This window comes from Rhinoraja longicauda, chromosome 6 (genome assembly GCF_053455715.1).
Source record: "Rhinoraja longicauda isolate Sanriku21f chromosome 6, sRhiLon1.1, whole genome shotgun sequence".
In the NCBI taxonomy this organism is placed as follows: domain Eukaryota; kingdom Metazoa; phylum Chordata; class Chondrichthyes; order Rajiformes; family Arhynchobatidae; genus Rhinoraja; species Rhinoraja longicauda.
Window position 1 is genome coordinate 22,955,295 of NC_135958.1, and position 24,929 is coordinate 22,980,223.

General features: G+C 45.8%; 1 protein-coding gene across 3 annotated transcripts in view; it reads left to right on the forward strand.

Moving 5' to 3' along the window:
- cdh11 (cadherin 11, type 2, OB-cadherin (osteoblast)) overlaps nt 1-24,929 on the forward strand; it is a 121,892-nt gene that overhangs the window by 58,943 nt on the left and 38,020 nt on the right. For all 3 annotated transcript variants that reach the window (XM_078400720.1, XM_078400722.1, XM_078400721.1), the window contains exons 2-4: nt 18,146-18,545; nt 20,636-20,930; nt 24,273-24,392. In XM_078400720.1, the coding sequence (XP_078256846.1) occupies nt 18,318-18,545; nt 20,636-20,930; nt 24,273-24,392 (643 nt within the window). In that variant the 5' untranslated portion in view covers nt 18,146-18,317. The remainder of the gene's footprint in view (nt 1-18,145; nt 18,546-20,635; nt 20,931-24,272; nt 24,393-24,929) is intronic.

Genomic DNA, 24,929 nt, shown 5'->3' on the forward strand with positions numbered 1-24,929 from the left:
CATTCGGCCCATTGAGTCTGCTCTGCCATTCGATCGTGGATTATCTCATTTTCCCTCTCCCACCCATTCTCCTGCCTTCTACCCGTAAACTTTGATGCCTTTACTAATTAAGAACCTATCAATCTCCGCTTTAAACACACCCAATGAAGAGCCCCAGCGTTGTCTGCAGCAATGAATTTCACAGATTCATCACCCTCTGGCTGAAGAGATTCCTTCTCGTCTCCATTCTAAAGGTACATCCTGTTATTCTAAGGCTGTGCCCTCTGCTTCTCGACTCTCCCACTAGTGGAAACATCCTCTCCACATCCACTCCATCTAGGCCTTTCATTATCTGGTCGGCGTCAATGAGATGGACACAAAATGCTGGAGTAACTCAGGTTGCATCTCTGGATAAAAGACTCTGGGTCGGAAGAAAGGTCTCGACCCGAAATGTCACCTATTCCTCTTCTCCAGAGATGCTGCCTGACCGTTGAGTTACTCTAGCATTTTATCTATCTTCAGTGTAAACCAGCATCTGCAGTACCTTCCTACACAGGTTTCAATGAAAGCTCCCCTACATCGTTCTAAACCCGAGCCAGTACAGGCCCAGAGCCATCAAACGCTCCTCATATGTTATCCCAGTCATCCTCGGGTCCATTCTCATTTGGTAGTTGTCAAGCCCAGGTAACCTGAATTCAAATTTAACTCCAATCGTGGGATTTGAACTCTTGGTCTATTTTGGTTTATTAATCCACGCTTTTAGGTTTCTGGTACTCAGTTACAGCTACGTGCCACTCTAATAACACCTCCCTGGCAAAGAACACCCACCCCCATGCCCCTAACAATGCAGGAAATTGCAGAGTTGTAGATGTAGCCCAGTCCATCAGACAGACCAGACTCTCTACCAGTGACTCCATCTCCACTTCATGCTGCCTCGAAAAAGCAGGCAAGATAATCAAAGACTTGCCATTCCTTCTTCTCCCTGCTCCCGTCAGGCAAAAGATACAGAGGTTGAAAGCGTGTATCACCAGACTTAGGGACAGTTTCTTCCCCTCTGTTATCAGGCTTCTGAGCAGTCCATCCACGAGCTAGGGTATTGTCAGATTCACTTCTACCTACCCCATTGTGGATATGGGACTTTGTCATTGGAACTGTTGCTACAATGCTGAGTGCTCTATTCTGCACTCTGTATCTTCAGATCACCCAAACCGTCATTTATCCATGTTCTCCAGACCTGACCCGCTGAGTTATTCCAGCTCTTTGTGGCCTTTTCTGAATCTTCTACCTTCGGCCTACCAATTGTAGTTGAGTTTGACATTTGAACCCGTGTCTGGTATATCTGATCTGTTTGGATAGCTTGCAAAATGAGGCTTTTCACTGCACCTCGTTACTCGTGACAATAATAAACCTACATTTAAACCACGCAATACCAGGAGGGCTGAAGTCGTAAAATAGCTGACTCAATCTTAAAGAGAACATTTCTATAGCGCATGACGTAACCAAAATGTCACCTCTTCAAGTGTGACAAACTGCAATGTTAATCACGCATTATCAGTACAATTAAAATTTAAAAGGAGGATTTGCAAATGAACAGAATTGCTTTACATGAAAAGAGACACAATTTTAATGAAGGATTTTCAATCAAACGGTAAAATTAATTGAGGTTCAAATTTGCACGTCACATTGAAGCAAGAAAATGTAGAAATGGGGGTCACATGGCATGGAGAATAAAGGAATGTTCTGAAGTGTTTATTACATTAAATTAAATGCTGAAGCTTCCTATTTGCTAAACAAAAGTCAGGCAAGACAACCAAATCTCCCTAGCCCAAGCTCCCGATTTAATCCTGACCTCGGGTGCTGTCTGTACGGAGTTTGTACTTTCTTCCTGTGGCCGCGTGCGTTTTCTCTAGGTGCTCCAGTTTCTTGCCACACTCCAAAGACGTACAGATTTGTAGGTTAATTGGCTTTGGTAAAATTATAAGTTGTCCCTAGTATGTAGAATAGTACTAATGTACTAATCATTGGTCGGCACGGACGGCCTGTTTCTCTAAACTAAACTAAACTAAACTAAAAAAAGTTTCACTGCATTCAAGTAATCGATGTTTAGATGTGAAAGGCAGCCCAAGTACATCACTAAATGTTTAAGGGGAGAGGAGAAAGATTTAGCATGAACCTGAGAGGGAACATTTTCACACAGAGGATGGTGGGTGTATGGAAGGGACTGCCAGAGGAGGTAGTTGAGGCAGATACTGTAAGGACATTTAAAATAAACTGGGATAGGTACATGGATGGAAAAGGTTTAGTTAGACACTGGACCAAGTGGACTCATTGGGCCCAAACCTCTCGTGCACCCTCTCCTCCCTTCCCCTCCCCCCTCCCCCTCCCCGGTTCCCCTCCCCCCCTTTCTCTCCCCCCTTCTCTCCCCCCACTCCATCCCCGTCAACCCCCCTTATCCTCCCTCCTCCCCCCTCCCACCACCCCATCTCTCCCTCCCCCCTCCCACCACCCCATCCCTCCCTCCCCCCTCCCTCCCTAGGAGATAGATTTCAACTTTAAAATGTGAATAACTTAAAAAATATAACATCGATTTCAATGAAACTTATTCCATTAGCACCAAAGGGACAATGGTGAGTAAGGTGGGCCTAAAATTGTTGTGCTATCGTGTACCGTTTTGGCTGTAGTTCAGGAACAAACAAACAAACAAATGAGAGTTTTAGTATATAGATTGGCCAAATGCAGGCAAACATAACTAGCTTAGATGGGGCATCTTGGTTTGCATGAACTAGTTGATGCTAGCCAACTTTGTCAGTATGGACAAGGTGGGCAAAAGGGTTGGTTTCCATACTATTCAGCAAAATGACTACAGAAAATGAAAATACAGCAAAAGGTGTCTCAGGGACAGTTTTTTTGTTTCATCAATTTTCTTGATGACTTGAATATGACTAAATGTCTGAAGAAGGGTCTTGACCCGAAACGTCACCTATTCCTTTTCTCCAGAGATGCTGTCTGACTCAGTGAGTTAAACCAGCTTTTTGTATCTATCTTCGGTTTAAACCAGCATCTGCAGTTCCTTCCTACAGTAAATGTCAGTAATGGTTCAGCGGGTGAACCATCTCATTCAATGAGATGAAGAGTTAAGTGTTCAAATCCCACTCTAGGAACTATGTTATGAAATCTATGCAGCACAATGGGACTGGTATTAGTAACGGTCGATTACTGCTCTGTTAGATGAGGGACGTCAAACCGAGAACATGTCTACTCTTTGAAGTGGACCACATTCTACACTCTTAGACCCGGGTTCGATCCCGACTACGGATGCTGTCTGTACCGAGTTTGTACATTCTCCCCGTGACCGCGTGGGATTTCTCCGAGATCTTCGGTTTATAGACAATAGACAATAGGTGCAGGAGTAGGCCATTCGGCCCTTCGAGCCAGCACCACCATTCAATGTAATCAAGGTTGATCATTCTCAATCAGTACCCCGTTCCTGCCTTCTCCCCATACCCCCTGACTCCGCTATCCTTAAGAGCTCTATCTAGCTCTCTCGTGAATGCATTCAGAGAATTAGCCTCCACTGCCTTCTGAGCCAGTGAATTTCACAGATTTACAACTCTCTGCCTGAAAAAGTTTTTCCTCATCTCCGTTCTAAATGGCCTACCCCTTATTCTTAAACTGTGGCCCCTGGTTCTGGACTCCCCCAACATCGGGAACATGTTTCCTGCCTCTAACATGTCCAACCCCTTAATAATCTTATATGTTTCGATAAGATCCCCTCTCATCCTTCTAAATTCCAGTGTATACAAGCCTAGCCGCTCCAGTCTTTCAACATATGACAGTCCCGCCATTCCGGGAATTAACCTAGTAAACCTACGCTGCATGCCCACAATAGCAAGAATATCTGTCCTCATATTTGGAGACCAAAACTGCACACAGTACTCCAGGTGTGGTCTCACTAGGGCTCTGTACAACTGCAGAAGGATCTCTTTGCTCCTATACTCAACTCCTCTTGTTATGAAGGCCAACATTCCATTGGCTTTCTTTACTGCCTGCTGCACCTGCATGCTTCCTTTCAGTGACTGATGCACTAGGTCACCCAGATCTCGTTGTACGTCCCCTTTTCCTAACTTGACACCATTCAGATAATAATCTGCCTTCTTATTCTTACCACCAAAGTGGATAACCTCACACTTATCCACATTAAACTGCATCTGCCATGCATCCGCCCACTCACACAACCTGTCCAAGTCATCCTGCAACCTCATAGCATCTTCCTCACAGCTCACACTACCACCCAGTTTTGTATCATCTGCAAATTTGCTAATGGTACTTTTAATCCCTTCATCCAAGTCATTAATATATATTGTAAATTGCTGCGGTCCCAGCATCGAGCCTTGCGGTACCCCACTAGTCACTGCCTGCCATTCTGAAAGGGACCCATTTATCCCCACTCTTTGCTTTCTGTCTGTCAACCAATTTTCAACCAATTTTGCCCACTAATCTCCTATGTGGGACCTTGTCGAAGGCTTTCTGAAAGTCGAGGTACACCACATCCACCGGCTCTCCCCTGTCAATTTTCCTAGTTACATCCTCAAAAAATTCCTGAAGATGAGGAAGATTCCTCAAGCATGATTTCCCCTTCGTAAATCCATGCTGACTCGGAACGATTCTGTTACTGCTATCCAAATGCTCAGCAATTTCGTCTTTTATAATTGACTCCAGCATCTTTCCCACCACTGATGTCAGACTAACTGGTCTATAATTTTCCGTTTTCTCTCTCCCTCCTTTCTTAAAAAGTGGGATAACATTAGCTACTCTCCAATCCACAGGAACTGATCCTGAATCTATAGAACATTGGAAAATGATCACCAATGCGTCCACAATTTCTAGAGCCACCTCCTTAAGTACCCTGGGATGCAGACCATCAGGCCCTGGGGATTTATCAGCTTTCAGTCCCATCAGTCTACCCAACACCATTTCCTGCCTAATGTGAATCTCCTTCAGTTCCTCCGTCACCCTAGGATCTCTGGCCACTAAAACATCTGGGAGATTGTTTGTATCTTCCTTAGTGAAGACAGATCCAAAGTACCGGTTCAACTCGTCTGCCATTTCCTTGTTCCCCATAATAGATTCCCCTGCTTCTGACTTCAAGGGACCCACATTTGCCTTGACTATTTTTTTCCTCTTCACATATCTAAAAAAGCTTTTACTATCCTCCTTTATATTATTGGCTAGTTTACCCTCTTACCTCATCTTTTCTCCCCGTATTGCCTTTTTAGTTATCTTCTGTTGCACTTTAAAAGATTCCCAATCCTCTGGCTTCCCACTCTTCTTTGCTATGATAAACTTCTCTTTTTTTTAATGCTGTCCTTGACTGCATTTGTCAGTCACGGGTGCCTCTTACTCCCCTTAGAATCTTTCCTCCTCTTTGGGATAAATTGATCCTGCAACTTCTGCATTGTTCCCAGGAATACCTGCCATTGTTGTTCCACCGTCTTCCCTGCTAGGGCCTCCTTCCAGTCAAATCTGGCCAGCTCCTGCCTCATGCCTCTGTAATCCCCTTTGCTATACTGTAATACTGACACTTCTGATTTTCCCTTCTCCCTCTCAATTTGTAGAGTAAAATGTATCATATTGTGATCACTGCATCCGAATGGCTCTTTTACCTTGAGTCCCCTTATCAGATCAGGTTCATTGCACAACACTAAATCCAGAATTGCCTTCTCCCTGGTAGGCTCCAGTACAAGCTGTTCTAAGAATCCATCTTGGTGGTTTCCTCCCACACTCCAAAGACGTACAGATTTGTAGGTTCATTGGTTTGGTATGTGTAAAAATTCTCCCCAATGTGTGTGTAGGATAGTGATAATATGCGTGGATCGCTGATCGGTGCAGACCCGTTGGGCCGAAGGGCCTGTTTCCGTGCTGTATCTCTAAAAACATTCAGTTCTCTCTGGCAGCACAAATAATCAACTTCCTAAAAACTGCAATCACGTTGCTATTAGTGGGATCTTACTATGCACGAATCCTCCCCGTCAAACACCATTCCATTGGTGTAGAACATATTGTTTAATGTAGTTTATTGTCAGGTGTATTGTCTTTGCAGTCAGCGGAAAGACAATACATGATTATAATCAAGCTGTCCTCAATGTACAGATACTGGATAAAGGGAATAGGGTTTAGTGCAAGATAAAGTCCAGTTAAGTCTGATAAAAGATAGCTTGAGGGTCTGCAATGAGATAGATGGCAGGTCAGGACCTCTCTAGTTGTTGGTAGAATGGTTCAGTTGTCTGATGACAGCTGGGAAGAAACTGTCCCTGAATCTGGGGGTGTGCATTTTCACACTTCTGTACCTCTTGACCGATGAGAGAGTGGAAAACAGGGAATAACTGGGCTAATGTAAGTGCCAGACTGTTCTGAATCCACATCTCAGGGACAATATCATTAGGACAAAATGTATTGAAAAACCTACGGCAAATGTTAATTAGAAAGTGGCACAGCCGGATATGAAACACACGAGGCAATCCTTCTGCCTTCATCACTCTGCTCTCCAGTGGGCTTAACGTACCTTGGTTGTAATCAGTTCTTGTGCCGTGTTATTAAAGAGTGAGTGGACAGAACTTCCCACTTCTATCACCGTCAATTTCTCGCCAGCGACCCCTGGGACTATTCCCGGCTTCAATCTAAATCTCATTCATTGTAACCGAAGAAATAAATTAGCCAGCAGAGGCAGATTAATGATCGTGTGTTAAAAGCACCTCGTGAAATTATAGACAATAGACAGACAATAGACAATAGGTGCAGGAGTACGCCATTTGGCCTTTTGAGCCAGCACCGCCATTCAATGTGATCATGGCTGATCATTCACATTCAGTACCCCGTTCCCGGCTTCTCCCCATACCATCTGACTCCGCTATCTTTAAGTGCTCTGTCTAGCTCTCTCTTGAAATCATCCAGAAAATTGGCTTCCACTGCTGTCTGAGGTAGAGAATTCCACAGATTTACAACTCTTTGACTGAAAAAGTTTTTCCTCATCTCTGTTCTAAATGGTCTACCCCTTATTCTTAAATTGTGGCCTTTGGTTCTGGACTCCCCCAACATTGGGAACATGTTTCCTGCATCTAATGTGTCCAATCCCTTAATAATCTTATATGTTTCAATAAGATCCCCTCTCATCCTTCTAAATTCCAGTGTATACAAGCCTAGTCGCTCCAGTCTTTCAACATACGACTGTCCCGCCATCCCGGGAATTAACCTAATGAACCTACGCTGCACTCCCTCAATAGCAAGAATGTCTTTCCTCAAATTTGGAGACCAAAACTGCACACAGTACTCCAGGTGCGGTCTCACTAGGGCCCTGTACAACTGCAGAAGGACTTCTTTGGTCCTATACTCAACTCCTCTTGTCATAAAGGCCAACATGCCATTAGCTTTCTTCACTGCCTGCTAAATTATTGGGGAAAGGCGCACACATGCACACACAAATACAAACAGAAGCGAGGTGCTCGAGCTGATCAATGTCGTCAAACATCTACTGTGTTAACTTGTGGTTACTGAAGAAGAAAATGACATTGTACGCTGGCTTGCACACTTTATATTTTCCTCCCTCAATGAATGAGCTCTGTTCCTTTACTCCCACGTTCAGAGCTTAAGCTTAGTTGTAAATAAAGGTTGTATTAAAATGGCCCTAGTGATGATAATAATAATTATGAGGCTGCCATTTTGTTGTAAAAACCCCCATTGGTGTCGTAGAACATAGAACAGCACAGTGCAGGAACAGGCTTTTCAGCCCATGATATCTGTGCAGAACATGATGCTAAATTAGATGCAAAGTGCTAGAGTAACTCAACGGGTCAGGCAGCATCTCTGGGACAATTTACAGAGGCCATTTAACCTGCAAACCTGCACGTTTTTGAAATCAGAGGAAACCGCAGAAAACCCACATGGTCACAGGGAGAACGTACAAACCCCATACAGACAGCACCCGTAGTCAGGATCGAACCTGGGTCTCTGGCGTTGTAAGGCTGCAACTCGACCGCTGCCTCTCTGTGCTGCCTTACGCTCGCTTCTCACCTAATAAAGAATGTCCATTAGGAATGTGTGTGTGTGCAAATGTAACCATCACTCAATGCAATCTGATCCCGCGGGTGGCGATGTGAATTTCATTTAGAGCCGGTTGTATTTTCTTTATTTCTACTTTTCCCTTGGTGGATTGGTGGTGGTCGATACTACGTCAAGATTGACAGATTGATCAGAGGCTGACTCTGCTCTTTTGGCTTCTGCCAAGTCTAGTCTATCTGCGTTTTGTACTAGCCAGTGGGTCTGGCTGGTCAAAGTAGTCCTGTCACTCATGCCTCTGAAGCTACACAATGAAGTGGTTAAGACAGCTGCATCAGCTTGCAGGCATCTTAACCCCAAGTAGAACTCTATTATTATTCTCTCTTAAAGGCTGCAGTATCTCACAGCTACTTGGGAGATACAGCACCGAGAAAAGCCCTTCAGCCCGCCGACCCGCGATCACTGACACTATCCCGCACACTAGGGACAATTTACAATTTACCGAAGCCAATTAACCTGCAAACCTGTACTTCTCTGGAGTGTGGGAGGAAACTGGAACTGCCGGCAAAAACTCACGCGGTCACAGGGAGAACGTACAAACTCCATGCAGACAGTGTAAGGCAACAACTCTACAACTGCACCATCATGCCATCCGATGGTTGATGGTCAGCATGGACCTGGTGGGAAGTGCCTGTTTCCATGCTGTGTGTGACTCCAATTAGCCCGTGTTCCCTTATCCTTCTCTGCAGCACTGAGGTCACCTTTTTAAGTGCTCATCCACCTTCCCTTATACAAGTTGCTGCTGAATTTGCTTTCAGGCAGCTCACCGCCGATCATAACAGCCTGCTGTACTGAAGAATTTTGTCCTCATCTTGTCCCTAGCTCTTCCCCAATTACCTTACTTACATCTGCCCCTCTGACAACTGACCCTCCTGACACTGAAAACGGGCTCTCCCTGTTTACACTTTCAAAACCCTTCAGAATCTTGAAAGTGTCCCTCACGGCGTCGCTGCTTTAAGGAAGAACATCTCTCCTAAATAATTGAGGCCTTTGGATTATCGCACGGTGTGCTGTTTCCAGCCCATTATCTGGGGCCAGCTTTGGCCCAAGCTCACACAGCAGTTAAACTCCTGTCAGCACTACTGCATGCATCACACTGACTCTGATTTACTACAGAGGGAGCTTTAAACAGGGTGGCTGATCGACGACCCCTCTGTCAGCGAGCGAGAGCAACGTTGCACGTTTTCCAGCGGCACGCTGCTCAACAAGGCAGTGGCAGTCCAGCGGAGTAAAATCAGCTGCCTTATACGCCAGCTTGAAGCTGTAGACCGAGGCAGAGAATATTATTACTGTCACAGAAGGCAGTGGAGGCCAATTCACTTGATGTTTTCAGGAGAGAGTTAGATATAACTCTTGGGGGCTAACGGAATCAAGGGATATGGGGAGAAAGCAGGAATGGGTGACTGATTTTGGGATGATCAGCCATGATCATATTGAATGGCGGTGCTGGCTCGAAGGGCCGAATGACCTTCTCCTGCACCTATTTTTTTATGTTTCTATAGTCTTGACTTTAGACTCTAGAGGCACAGCATGGAAATATGCCCTTCGGCCCACCGTATCCGCGCCGACCAGCGATCACTCCGTACACTTGCACTATCCTACACACTAAGGGCAATTGACAATTTACAGAAGCCAATTAACCTACAAACCTGCACATCTTTGGAGCATGGGAGGAAACCAGAGCACCCTGAGAAAACCCACATGGTCACGGGGAGAGTGTAAAACTTCTGTACAGAAAACATCCGCAGTCAGGATGGAACCCGGGTCTCTGGCACTGTAAGGCAGCAACTCCTCTGCTGTGCCACTGCGCTGCCCAGTAGAGGCCGATCCTGTAGCCACAGACTTTATGTCCCTCCAGATGGACGTCAGTGGGCAACATCTTTTCCCGTGGGGAGACTGGTGCACAGACAGCCACCGCACGGTCCTTGACACAGTCAGACCCGGGTCGCACGGCGTGGACTCCACACACACATAATTTTTTCCCTAATGTGTAGGGTAATGCTAGTGTATGGGGTGATCACTGGTTGGCGTGGACTGTAGGGCCTGTTTCCATGCCCTAAGTGTAAAGTAAAGTCTAAATCTTGCCCGTCCTTTACGTCCTCTGGCTCATGTTCCCCCCACCCTGGGTAAAAGACGCTCATTGGTTCTGAGGGTGAGCTGGGGTACAGAGTGTCCGGGAAACCATTACACACACCCGCCCTCCCCCACCGTCGACTCCATCAACACTTCCCGCTGCCTGGGGAAAGCAGTCAACATAAAAGCTGTGCCTTTCACAGCATCAAAAGTACTAGGTAAATACAAATTGCCGTTGCCTTTGAGGCAGCAAAAAATCAAAAACTTCGCAACAGCACTCTTCAGAAATCAATGCCGTCATGCTGTGTAGAAAGGAATGGTTTACACCAAAGATGGCCTCAAAATGCTGGAGTAACTCAGCGGGTCAGGCAGCATTTCTGGAGAAAAAGAATGGGCGACGTTTCAGGTCTGGACCCTCCATCAGACCCAAAAGTCTTCAAGCTGTTTGTAGAACTCAAGATCATTCATCACCACTTAGGGGTTTGCAAGGTTCAAACTTCTTTGGATCCATCAGAAACATAGAAACATAGAAAATAGGTGCAGGAGTAGGCCATTCGGCCCTTCGAGCCTGCACCGCCATTCAATATGATCATGGCTGATCATCCAGCTCAGTAGCCTGTACCTGCCTTCTCTCCATACCCCCTGATCCCTTTAGCAAAAAGGGCCACATCTAACTCCCTCTTAAATATAGCCAATGAACTGGCCTCAACTACCTTCTGTGGCAGAGAATTCCACAGACTCAACACTCTCTGTGTGAAGAAATGTTTTCTCATCTCGGTCCTAAAAGACTTCCCCCTTATCCTTAAGCTGTGACCCCTGGTTCTGGACTCCCCCAACATCGGGAACAATCTTCCCGCATCTAGCCTCTCCAACCCCTTAAGAATTTTATATGTTTCTATAAGATGCCCCCTCAGTCTTCTAAATTCCAGCGAGTACAAGCCCAGTCTATCCAGTCTTTCCTCATATGCAAGTCCCACCATCCCAGGGATCAATCTGGTGAACCTTCTCTGTACTCCCTCTAAGGCAAGAACGTTTTTCCTCAGGTTAGGAGACCAAAACTGCACACAATACTCCAGGTGCGGTCTCACCAAGGCCCTGTACAACTGCAGCAGAACCTCCCTGCTCCTAAACTCAAATCCTCTTGCTATGAATGCCAACATACCATTCGCTTTCTTCACTGCCTGCTGCACCTGCATGCTTGCTTTCAATGACTGGTGCACCATGACACCCAGGTCACGTTGCATCTCCCCTTCTCCCAATCGGTCACCATTCAGGTAATACTCTGCTTTCCTGTTCTTGCCGCCAAAGTGGATAACCTCACATTTATCCACATTATATTGCATCTGCCATGCATTTGCCCACTCGCCTAATCTATCCAAGTCACTCTGCAGCCTCCTAGCATCCTCCTCGCAGCTAACACTGCCACCCAGCTTCGTGTCATCCGCAAACTTAGAGATGTTGCATTCAATTCCCTCGTCCAAATCATTAATATACAATGTAAATAACTGGGGTCCCAGCACTGAGCCTTGCGGTACCCCACTAGTCACTGCCTGCCATTCCAAAAAGGACCCGTTTATTCCTACTCTTTGCTTCCTGTCCGCCAACCAATTTTCAATCCACCTCAAAACTGAACCCTCAATACCGTGTGCTTTAAGTTTGTACACCAATCTCCTATGTGGGACCTTGTCGAAGGCCTTCTGAAAGTCCAGATATAACACATCGACTGGTTCTCCCTTATCCACTCTACTAGTTACATCCTCGAAAAATTCTATAAGATTCGTCAGACATGATTTGCCTTTGGTAAATCCATGCTGACTTTGTCCGATGATTTCACCACTTTCCAAATGTGATGCTATCACATCTTTAATAACTGACTCTAGCATTTTCCCCACCACCGATGTTAGGCTAACTGGTCTATAATTCCCCGTTTTCTCTCTCCCTCCCTTTTTAAAAAGTGGGGTTACATTAGCTACCCTCCAGTCCTCAGGAACTACTCCAGAATCTAAAGAGTTTTGAAAAATTTGGAAGTTTTGAAGCCTTTGGAAAGCTGGTTAATATAATTATGTTCAGGAATTTCCCAAACTCCATCGAGGATAAAGAGAATGATTTATCAACACACAAAAATTCCAATCACCCACCATCCCATAAAAATGTTTGGTCTGTTTAATATCCAAACTCGCACTTGTCCAAGTTCTCCTTTCAAGAAATCTGATTAACTGTCGGCTATGTTTATATTTAAGGCTCACTTCATCTTACTCTATTGCTGTAATAACAATGATCCTTCATTCTTACTGTGACCCTTCTCGGCGGTTCTATTTTTCCAGCCCCCAGAACTCCCAGCCATTTGACTCCCACTCTGTAATTTTGTGGTTCGTTAAGTTTGGTTTTTTGTGTGTGTCAGACTTGGGCTCGGCCAGATCTCTCTCTCTCTCTCTCTCTCTCTCTCTCTCTCTCTCTCTCTCTCTCTCTCTCTCTCTCTCTCTCTCCCCCTTGCACCATTCACCACTCCCAGTTTTCTCCTCTACTGAGGTCTCTTACCAACTTCTACAGGCGCACCGTAGAGAGCACACCGTCGGGTTGCATCGCAGCTTGGTTTGGGAACTGCTCTGCCCAAGACCGCAAGAAATTGCAGAGCGTCGTAGATGTAGCCCAGTCCATCACACAGACCAGACTCCTTGCCATTGACTCCATCTACACTTCACGCTGCCTCAGGAAAGCAGCCAACATAATCAAAGACTTATCCCACCACAGTCATTCCTTCTTCTCCTTGCGCCCATCTGGCAGAAGGTACAAAAGCTTGAAAGCGCGCACCACCAGACCCAGGAACAGCTTCTTCCACTGTTATCAGGCGTTAAACGATCTTTCCATAAGCTAGGGCGGTGTCCGATTTACCTCACCCCACTGAGGACATTGGGCTGTGTCTATTGAACTGATAGCTGAGAACTACATTCTGCACACTGTATCTCTCTTCCCCTTTGCTCTATTTATTGTACTTGAGTTTGACTTGATTGTATTTATGTATGGTATATTTGATTTGTTTGGATAGCTTGCAAAGCAAAGCTTTTCACTGTACCTTGGATTATGTGACAATAATTAACCAACACCTAAACCTGAGGTACACAAGCCCATGTTGGAACAGTTGAGTGAACTGGGGGATATTCACTACCTTGGTCAAATAGAGTCATGTAGAAGGGAAACAGGCCCTTCAGTCATTGAGTCTGCACTGACCATCAACTCTCCATTTGGAGTCATACAGCACGGAAACAGATCAACTCATCCATGCCAGCCAAGATACCCCACCTGTCCGCATTTGACCCATATCCCTCAAAGCCTTACCTATCCAAGTACTTGCCCTAATGAGAGGTTGGACAAACTCAGATTGTTTTTCTCTGGGGCATCGGAGGTTGAGGGGAGACCTGACAGGAAGTATATAAAATTCTGAGAGCCATAGATAAGGTAGACAGAACGTTTTTCACAGGGAGGAAATGTCAAAGACTGTTGGGCAGAGCTTAATCACATGTAGGCAGAGGAGATCAGATTAACTTGGCATCATGGACATTGTGGGTCAAAGGATCTGTTTTTTTCTGTACATTCTATGCGCTATATACCCAGTGCCGTCTGTGTGAAAAAAGTTGCCTCTCAGTTTTCTATTAAATCTTACCCCTCTCACCTTAAACCTTTGCCCAGTAACTATTGCTTCCCTTACCCTAGGAAAAAGACTGTGCTTTCACCCTAGATATGCCCCTAATGATATTATACACCTCTACGAGATCACCCCACAGTCCCCTGCGCTTCAGGGAGAGTTGCTTGCTCAACCTCTCCCTGTAGCTCATGTCCTTGAGTGCTGGCAACAAGGGCGGGCACGGTGGTGCAGCGGGAGAGTTGCTGCCTTACAGCGACAGAGACCCGGGTTCGATCCTGACTACGGGTGCTGTCTGTACAGAGTTTGTATATTCTCCCTGTGACCATGTGGGGTTCCTCTGGGTGCTCTGGTTTCCTCCCACACTCCAAAGACAGACAGGTTTTGTTAAAAAAAAAAGTAAATTGTCCCTAGCGTGTAGGATAGTGTTGGTGTATGGGGATTGCTGGTCGGCGCGGACTTGGTGGGCCGAAGGGTGTGTTTCCGCGCTTTATCTCCAAACGAATCCCACTGTGACAATGAACCTCAGAACTTGTGAGGAGGATTTGTGATCCAACTGCACCTGAGGAGTCACGGGGACCCCCCCCAAAGTGTTTTATGGCCAATGAAATATTTCTGAAACGTAGCCAGCACCACACTGAAAACTTCCCAGTCAAAGATTTATAAAGGAGTTCCTTTACCACATGCCTGCCCCTCATTTAGGGTGATGTCAACTAATCGGCAAGCAACACCCACCAAAACCGGAACCTTTCAGGTCTCTACAGATCACTTCCTATTCACAAAGAATAGGAGTAGAATTAGGCCTTTCAGCCCATCTAGTCTATTCCGCCATTCAACCATGACTGATCTACTGTATCTCTCCCTCCTAACCCCATTCTCCTGCCCTCTCCCGATAACCTCTGACACCCATACTAATCAAGAAACACCCTATTCGATGTGTAGGAAGGAATTGCAGATGTTGGTTTATACTCAAGATAGGCACAAAATGCTGGAGTAACTCCGTGGGTCAGGCAGCGTCTCTGGAGAAAAATAATAGGGAATATGCACCCCACCCCCCCTCCCCACTCCCCACTTCTACGTTTAGTCTAACGAGGGGTTCCGACATGAAACGTCAGCTCTTCTATTTCTCCAGAGATGCTGCCTGAACTGTTGAGTTACTCCAGCATTTTGTGTCTATCTGCACTTCCAATTCAGATGGATGACTTACTGCGGCAAATTTGATTAGATCCCATGATGACAGTGGACCCTGGACCTTGTGAGAATGATTTGCAATCAAACAGCTCTTTGTATTACCTTGGGAGGTTTCAATAGGCTTTCGACTCACTGAAATACTTTTGAAATGTCGCCACTGCTCCATTGAAACCTCCTGACTACATTCCTCACACTTAGCTCTCGCAAGCAGCAATGATCTACCATCTTAATGAACTGTTCTTTTGAGATGATATAACTTGAGGTGTAGATATTACCAAAAGGCAGTAGAGAAATCTAAAATAAAAGCGGAGACACACAGCAGGTCAGGCAGCATCCGTGGAAAGAGAAACAGAGTTAATGTTTCATGCTGAGGACCCTTAATTGGAAACATTATCGCCTTTCAGTATTTGTCTCCCCATCTGGCACCTCTTTACATTTTAAGCTTGTTCCATGCACCCACCACCATTTGTGTGAAAAAGCGACTCCTATTAAATCTTTTCCGCTTCACCTTAAACCTATATCTTCTGGCTCTCGATTCCTCTATTCAGGGCAAGAGACTGTGCATCTGTCTGATCTATCCCCATTTGACTATTTTGTTTTCACTTTCTCTGCTCTCCGCCATCTCCCACCTAGCTCCTTGTCTCCTAACCCATCCTTAACTCCCCCTCCCCCACCTGGCACTTTGTCACACAAACAGCACCCAAAGTCACAATCGAACCCGGGTCTCTGTTTAGTTCAGTTTAGTTTACTGTCACATGTGCCAAGGTACAGTGAAAAGCTGTTTTGCTGCATGCTATCCAGTCAAAGCAAATACTCAAGCCGTCAACAGTGTATAACATTTAGTACAAGATATAACCTTTCAGTCCGATTAAAGATAATTCAAAGGTCTCCAATGAGGTAGATGAGAGGTCAGGACCTCATTCTCGCTGGCAAGAGGACGGTTCAGTTGCCTGATTACAGCTTGGACGAAACTCCCTGAATCTGGAGCTGTGCGTTTTCAAACTTCTGTATTTCTTGCCTGATGGGAGAGGGGAGAAGTGGGAGTAAACAGATAAGGATGAAAGGTATAACATTTAGTGCAAGATTAAGTCTGATAAGTTCCGATTATAGATAGTCCCAGGGTCTCCAGTGAGTTAGATGGGAAGTCAGGACCACTCTCTAGTTGGTAATAGGATGGTTCAGTTGCCTGATAAAGGCTGGGAAGAAACTGTACCTGAATCGGGAGGTGCGCGCTTTCAAACTTGTGTACTTCTTGCCTGATGGGAGAGGGGAGAGGTGGGAGTGTCTGGGGTCCTTGATTATGCTGGTGGTCTTGCTCAGGCAGCGTGAAGTGTAGGAAGGTTGGTTGGGTTGCATGATGATCTGGGCTATGTCCGACTCTGTGAGGCAGCAGTTCTACCAGCTGCACCACTGTGCTGCCCCTGTGTCCCCTTTAGTATCTGAAGGGGGACAGCACAAATGATACAGAATTGCCCAGACTCTTAAATCTCCACACCCAAGCCTCTCTCAGGCAGAGACCTTCCTCTATTGCTAGGATGACTGCCTTCTCGCCTCAGAGGGAAACTTAGAATTCTGGCACATCAAAAAAAAGAGTAATGTGAAGAATTAAGAGAGAATTATCATTTTCCAACATAATCCATGGAGATTAACTGGACATTTATCCACAGGCGGCAAGTCCATTGCTTCTGGAAGAAAATTGAATTTTCACTTTTTTTTATTAATATCCTCTGAACAGTACATCACATATTAGTCTTGGAGACGGCATTATTTGCATATATTTATAAGTCTGAATCCCAGCGGGACTGTGCCTGCAAAAGAAAAGGTGCAGAGAGGTAGTAGCAAGAGAAGAATTGCAACTGCAAAAATCATTCGCAGACTTGCGCTGAACTCTGATTCTCTGCTCCGTGAAGCGATTTTACACTTTAGACTTTCGAGTTACAGTGCAGAAACAGGCCCTTCGGCGCACCAAGTCTGCACCAACCACTGTACACTAGCACTATCCCACACATTAGGAATAATTTTACCAAAGCCAATTAACTTACAAACCTGTATGTCTTTTGAGTGTGGGAGGAGCACCTGGAGAAAACCCACACGGTCACGGGGAAATACAAACAAACTCTATACAGACAGTACCTGTAGTCAGGATCGAACCCGTGTCTCTGGCGCTGTAAGGCAGCAACTTTATCATTGTGCCACTATGCGGCCTTCTTATAAATGCCCATTCTCAATTAATGGGGCATCTTTTATTAAAGCAATTAAGAACAAAGTCAATACCATATTTCCTTAAATTTCCTGTTAGCATCGAGATGCTGGAACGTTGAACAGAGAGTGTTGGTGTTGTACAATACTTGCATTATTCATGAGCAGATATTACAGTTGCAGGTGTGAATGTGAACTGAGTCTAAATGAATAAATATCATTACTGCGACACACGCCAACTGCGACCTATCTGGAACCTGTGTCCTTTTAATACATTTACCCATCCTGTCCACACTTGTTGTATAATAGGTGAACGGAAATTTAATCACAACGCAGAATACACATGGAGGCTGGCTCAATATCAAAGCCTGACCCTTAATTTCCCTCAGAGAATCAGAGCAAGTGAATATACAAAACCAATTTAAATGAATTCATAAAAATAGAACAGAGACAGACAGTTATTTATTTTTAAGTAGTTTTGTTCTTGTCCAAATTGTTATTTATTGATGAATCAATGTTGACCACACTGTGGTGTCTCTGCTTTGCGAGTATTTAGTTTTAGTTCGGTTTAGAGATACAGTGTAGAAACAGGTCCTTCGGCCCACCAAGTCCGTACCGACCAACGATCATGCCACACACTAATTCTATTTCTTACACACTTGGGACAGTTAACAGAAACCTATTAACCTGCAAACTTGCATGCATTTGGGATGTAGGAAACCAGAGCACCCGGAGAAAATGCACGTGGACACAGGGATAACGTGCAAGCTCCAATACAGACAGCACCCAGAGTCAGGATCGAACCTGCTTCTCTGTAAGGCAGCAACTCTACCGCTGGTCTGTGATGGACTGGACCACATCCACAACATGCTAAGCAAATCGTAGGGAAGATTAACAGTTGCTCCTTCAGGGTGATCTAACAATCTGGTTTCTCTCTTTGTGATCTTGTAGGTTGTAAACTTGCAGCACTGTGACCTGTGGAAGGTAATGAAAGCTCGGAGTGAACAGTGTGGCTGCTCCATGAAGGAACGTTGACAGTCAATCTCCTGTTGTGTCCAGAGGCAGGCAGTTTAGCTGCGATTGTCATCCCTGCATCCGATCCAAGAAAAAATACCACTGCAGGATGGGGAGAGACTTCTACCTGCATCTCCTCCTGGTGAGTTTCAGCATTACTCAGTGGAACAGTTCTGCGCTCGCAAGGAATTCCACCGGCTCCCAGGTATCGTCTCGATCTCGACACGGGATGGGGATCAAAGGACAAGTGCTTCACAGATCCAAGAGAGGTTGGGTGTGGAATCAGTTCTTCGTGATCGAGGAGTACACCGGCCCGGATCCTGTGCTGGTGGGCAGGGTAAGTCATAGAGTCGCACCGCCCCTTTAGCCCAACTCGTCCGTGCCCATCTATGCCAGGACCACCCGCCCGCGTTTGTCCCAATACCCTCCAAACCTTCTGTTGCAGGGGAAGGAATAGTGAGGTATTAATAACTAGTAAATAGGGATGTGGATTGTGCTAATGTGGTGACGGGGAACCGCAGATAGAAGTAGGGTCATCAAATGCAACAATGACGACACCCAGGTTTCAGTAACTTCATTGATTATGGCATAGCTTGCACGCATCGTTGTTACAGGAAATTGGATCTACTGTCAACAAAGTTAGATCTGTGGATGATCATTTTATTTGGCAACCAAGACCCAGTTTGTCACCTAATCAAGTCTTTCTGTAACCTACATTCTGCAATAAAGACCTAGTTCTACTGTTAAACAAGTTTCTGTGAGAATGTAAAAGCTGTACTGAAGTCGTGCTCAGGAGATCAGCTTCGACCGATCTCCTGGTTTCCCACCAGTTTTAATAACCCGTTATTTATTAAATTTAATTAATTAATTAAATCCGGTTACTTCAAGCACCAACTCCGAGTGGCCTTTCCATTTGCTCCCTCACCTTTTTAGGGAGCTTTAAAAGAAGAGTTAGGAACAAAAGCAGCAGGGATTCTGATAGATGGATCTTGCCAGCCCCTGTTGTGTGCTTCATGAGGGGAAGCAACTTCTCTCCTTTGCCAGGAGACACTCTCTCAGTTAAACATCTGCTGATTCAGAACCTTGCTGAGGTTTGATGATTACTCCGCATGTAGGAACCAGAAGAGAATCCAACAACAAACATTTAACTGCAGGATCATGTAATACAAAATAATCGCAGATGCTAGTTTATGCGAAATGCTGGAGTAACTCAGCGGGTCAGCGGCATCTCTGAAGAAAATGGATAGGTGATGGTTCAGGTTGGGACTTTTCTCTTTTATCCAATCATCAGCCTATTGCCCCCCTCTGTCCTCTGACTTGTATCCACCAATCACTTGCCACTTGCCCCCCCCCTCTTTTCCAGTTTCCCCCATCCCCTCACAAACAGTTTGAAGAAGGGTCCCGACCCGAAACATCCACCTGTCCATGTTCTCCCAAGATGCTGCCTGACCCGCTGAGTTACCCAAGCACTCTGTGCCTATTTTTTTGTTAACAAGCATCTCCAGTTCCTCGTTTCCCTGTTAATCCCAACTTCTATATTCAATACACTAATTGATGAATGCCAAAGTACCAAAAGCTTCTGGACCACCCAATCTATCTGAGCTACAACTTTCACAGAACATAGAACAGTACAGCACAGGAACATGATGCCAAGTTAAACAATATCATCTGCCAGTAAATGAGCACATCCCTCTAGCACTTCCATGTCCTTATCTGAAAGCCTCGTAAACACCACTATTGTGTCTGCCTCCACCACCACCACCACCCCAGGACCCACCACTCTTTATGTAAAAAACCTGCTCGGCACACCCCCCTCTCACCTAACAGCTCTGCCTCCTAGTGTTGGACATTTCCACCCTGGATAAAAGATTCTGTGTCTACCATATCTATCCCTCTTATGATTTTATATACTTCCATCAAGTATCCCCTCAATCTCTGGCATTCCAGAGAAAACAACCCAAGTTTATTTATCCTCTCCCCGCAGCTAACCCTCTAATCCGGGCAGTATTCTGGTAAGCCTCCTCTGCACCCTTTACAAAGCCTCCACGTCCTTCCTGTAATAGGCCGACCAGAACTGCACGTAATACCCCAAATGCAGCCTCGTCAAAGTCTTCTAAAGCTGCATCATGACTTCCTAACTCATATACACAATGCCCCTAGCAATGAAGGCAAGCATACCTTCTTTACCACCCCATCTGCTTGTGCTGCCACCTTCAGTGAGCTATGAACTCCGAAATCCTTCTGCACATTAATGCTGTTAAAGATCTTGTCTTTAACTGTATACTCCCTCCTTTCATTCAAACTCCCAAAGTGCAACACCTCACATTTTCAGGAAACTATGTACCACCACTCCACGATCCCTCTGCTCCACAGCACCTCCCATGGCCCTGCTATTCACTATGATCCATGCCTTCTTTGCTGTTGTAGCTTCACACTGACCTGGACAGCGGAGGAGGGAAGATCAGGTACATCCTCTCTGGTGAAGGGGCAGGCACCATCTTCGTCATCGATGAGAAAACAGGAAACATCCATGCCACCAAGACGTTGGACCGGGAGGAGCGAGCTCAGTACACTCTGATGGCCCAGGCTGTTGACCGATTAACCAACAAGCCCCTGGAAGCCCCGTCGCAGTTCATCGTTAAAGTCCAGGACATTAATGACAACCCTCCCGAGTTCTTGAACGGACCTCATCATGCAACTGTCGCGGAGATGTCAAACGTGGGTAAGTACCATTCCTCCATCTTCCCTACTCCAACTTACATTGACTCTTCACTGAAAGGTCCACTTCTTTCATGAGTTCACAAGAACAACATTGGGGGCTAGGCAGCATCTGTGGAAGGAGCAGGGCTGTCGACGTTTCGAATCCTGCCTCACGGCACCAGAAACCCAGGTTCGATCCTGACCTCGGGTGTTATCTGTGTGAACAGATTGCGCCAAAGATAGACACTCAAACCTGGAGTAACTCAGCGGGTCAGACAGCATCTCTGGAGAAAAGGAATAGGTGAGGTTATGGGTCGAGACCCTTCTTCAGACCCTGTGGTTTCCACGTTCTCCCTGTGACTGCATGGGTTTTCTCCGGGTGCTCCAGTTTCCTCCCACATTCGAAAGACGTACAGGTTTGTAAGTTAATTGGCTTCTGTCAAAAATTGTCCCTTGTGTGTGAGATAGAACTAGTGTTTGGGGTGATTGCTGAGTGATACAGACTCTGTGGGCCAAATGTGTTGTTTCCACGCTGTATCTCCAAACCTAATATTGAAGTTAGTTAATATTGAGTTCCTACATTTGTTGCAGAAAGCAAAAGAAAAATCTCCGGTTATTGAAAATCTGATATAAAAATTGAAGATTGTGGAAGTGCTCAGCGGGTGAAGTGGTGTCTATAGGGAGGTGAACAGCTCAGGTCATTTTTTTAAAATTGAATCACACCAAGAAAATTTGGAGATAAAGTAAGGAGCAGTGAGAGGAGAATTGATGGTGTGAGGAATTGGTTTTGGCATTGGGTATTGGTTCAGTCTTGTCAAGTGGGCTGAGATACAGTGATAAATGTTCAGTGTGAAACCCAGGTGAATCATCCTTACATGAACACAATCACGTGAAGGAGTGCCTGTGTAAAGCAGGAGAGGTTGAAAGATAAAGGGGGGCTGATTGAGCTGGAAGGGACAAGAGTACCCTCACTGTTCCTCCAGCTTCCCTACTCCCAGTTCACACTGATTCTTCATTGTAAAGTCCAGTTCTCCATGAGTCCACAAAAACAATATCAAATACTCATAGTTTGCTCCAAAATGCTCCTGGGGGGCACAGTGGCGCAGCGGTAGCGTCGTTGCTTTATGGTGCCAGAGAACCGGGTTCGATCCTGACTACCGGTGCTGTCTGTGTGGAGTTTGTACGTTCTCCCTGTGGGTGCTCCTGTTTCTTTCCACATTCCAAAGTGGTACAGGTTTGTAGGTTGATTGGCTTCTGTAAATTGCCCCTAGTGTGTAGGATGCAAAAATGGGATAACATAGTACTAGTGTGAACGGGTGATCGATGGTCAGTGTGGACTCGGTGGGCTGAAGGGCCTGTTTCCATGCTGTATCACTAAACTAAACTAAACTAAACAGGATGTTTCCAACATAGGACAGAACAGGACATTTGGCCCACTTTGTCCGTGCTGACCATGATGCCAATCTGAACCCATCCCATTTGCCAGCACTTGTCTGCCCGTCCACTTCCTGTCTGTTCAGGTGCCTGTGTAACTGCTTCCTACATATCGCCCTGCTATTGGCTTTCACCACTTCCCCTGGCAGTATGTTCCAACATTTTCTATCTGCATTTCTATCTGGCACAATTTGTTATTGTTTTTTTCCCCATAACCGTTACCCAGTGGGTGGTAGATCCCTGTCAGAGTTATGGTTACGGAAAAAAGAAACAAGAATACAATAGCGATTTGTACCAGAAATCTGAAATAGAGAGGCAGATGGGCCAAACACGGGCAGGAAGGGACTAGTGCTCTACCTTCGATTTAAACCAGCATCTGCAGCCCTTTCCTACACATTTTGTTCGCTCCACTGCAAAATCTCCTCAAGGTATGTCTACTTTGAAGTTCACCTCTCTCCGACGAGAGTTCAGCAACATCCTCTCTCACTGCTCTCTGACTACATTCTAAAACTGTACCGCACACTCCCCTGACATCAGTCTCAACCCGAAACATCACCCATCCCTTCTCTCCAGAGATGCTGCCTGTCCTGGTGAGTTACTCCAGCATTTTGTGTCTACCTTTGATTTAAACCAGTATCTGCAGTTCTCTCCTACACAGTGTAGATAAATTGCAGGTAACCCCAGCCTTTGCTGAGCTCTGTTGCTTCTCCAACTAGAGTCATAGAGTCATATGGCATGGAAGCAGGCTCTTCGGCCCAACTTGCCCACATTGACCAAGATGTCCCATCGACACTAGTCCCTCCTGTCCGTGTTTGGCCCGTATCCCTCTAAACCTTCCCTATCCATGTACCTGCCTAAATGTCTTTTAAATGCTGTTATTGTACCTAGCTCAACAAACTCCTCTGGCAGTTGGTTCCATATACCCACCACCCTCTGTGTGAAAAGGCTGCCCATCAGGTTCCTCTTAAATCTTTCCCTCTCACCTTAAACAAATGTCTTCTGGTTCTTGATTCCCCTAATCATGGTAATGAGAGCATGAGAGGGATAGAGAGGGTGAATGAAAACTATGATCTTATGATCTTATACACCGCTATAAGATCACCCCTCATCCTTCTGCGCTCCAAGGAATAAAGTCCTAGCCATCCCAACCCCTCCCTGTGCCTCAGGCCCTTGAATCCTGACAACATGCTCATAAATCGTTCGGCTTTAGACTTTAGAAATATAGGGTGGAAACAGGCATTCAGCCCAGAGTCTGCGCTACCCAGCAATCCCCACACTAGTGGCAATTTACAATTAACCTACAAACATGTACCTCTTTAGAGCATTGGAGGAAACCGGAGCACCTGGAGAAAACCCATGCAGTCACAGGGGGAAAGTACAAACTCCGTACAGACAGCAGCCGTAGTTAGGATCGAAGTTGGGTCTCTGGCGCTGTGAGGCAGCAGCTCTACCACCGCGCCACCGTGCCGCCACTTTAAAAAAATTAAAATCCCCCCTTTTCACTTTTCTATTCCCAAGCATTGGTGTCAGTTTAAGTTCGAAACTCAGTGTCATAACCAAAACTCCGCACCAAAGTAGAGTCATTGTCGGCTAAACTCTGACCTCAGTTAGCTTTTGGGTCGCAGTGCTGCCTCTCTGCACTCTTTCCTGCTTACGGCTACTGATATCATTGCGGTTAATCTTTTCTGTGGGTGCTCCGGTGCTTTTACATCTTTTGTTCAGCACAGACAAACCTGCGGGCGGTGTACTTTCCGAAATCTTTCATAACAGAATTTCTTATCTTGCAGCGAAGACAGGTGGAGGTGCAGGGGTCTGACAGCATGATGGATGGGGATGCTCAGTCCTGGGTTGTGCCTCTCCTTCACGCGCCAGCTCCATTCATCACTCCCTCACTCGCGCTGACAATGTGATCATCTCCTCTCCTCTTCAGGTACGTCTGTGATTCAAGTCACGGCCACCGATGCAGATGATCCATCGTACGGGAACAGTGCCAGGCTGGTCTACAGCATACTCGAGGGTCAGCCTTACTTCTCAGTCGAACCGCAGACAGGTAGGAACGCCAGCCCGTCTAAACAAGACGACATACACAATTCAATGATACTTTATCGTCACATGTACCTAGATAGAGTGAAACGTTCTTGTTTTTGCACACAACACATAAAGTACACAAGGCATCACCACATTTCTGGCGCTGACAAAGTTACAAAAGCACTCCATTGAATCATCTTTGTCCCTCTTCGTTCTCGACCCCCTCCCCTTGCTGGGTCCGTCTTTGCTCTCGGTGGTCCCCTGCCGCATCCTTCTTTATTCTCCGTCAAGACCACCTCTCCTTGGCCCGCCTCAAAAACTAACATCCCAGGACAGAGGCATGTTGCGTGTCTCAGTGGGTCGATGTTAGTTTGGTTTTGTTTATTATCACGTGTACCGAGCTACAGTGAAAAGCTTTTGTTGCGCGCTAACCAATCAGTGGAAAGACTAGTCTGAAGAAGGGTCTCGACCCGAAACGTCACCCATTCCTTCTCTCCCGAGATGCTGCCTGACCTGCTGAGTTACTCCAGCATTTTGTGAATAAATCGATTTGTACCAG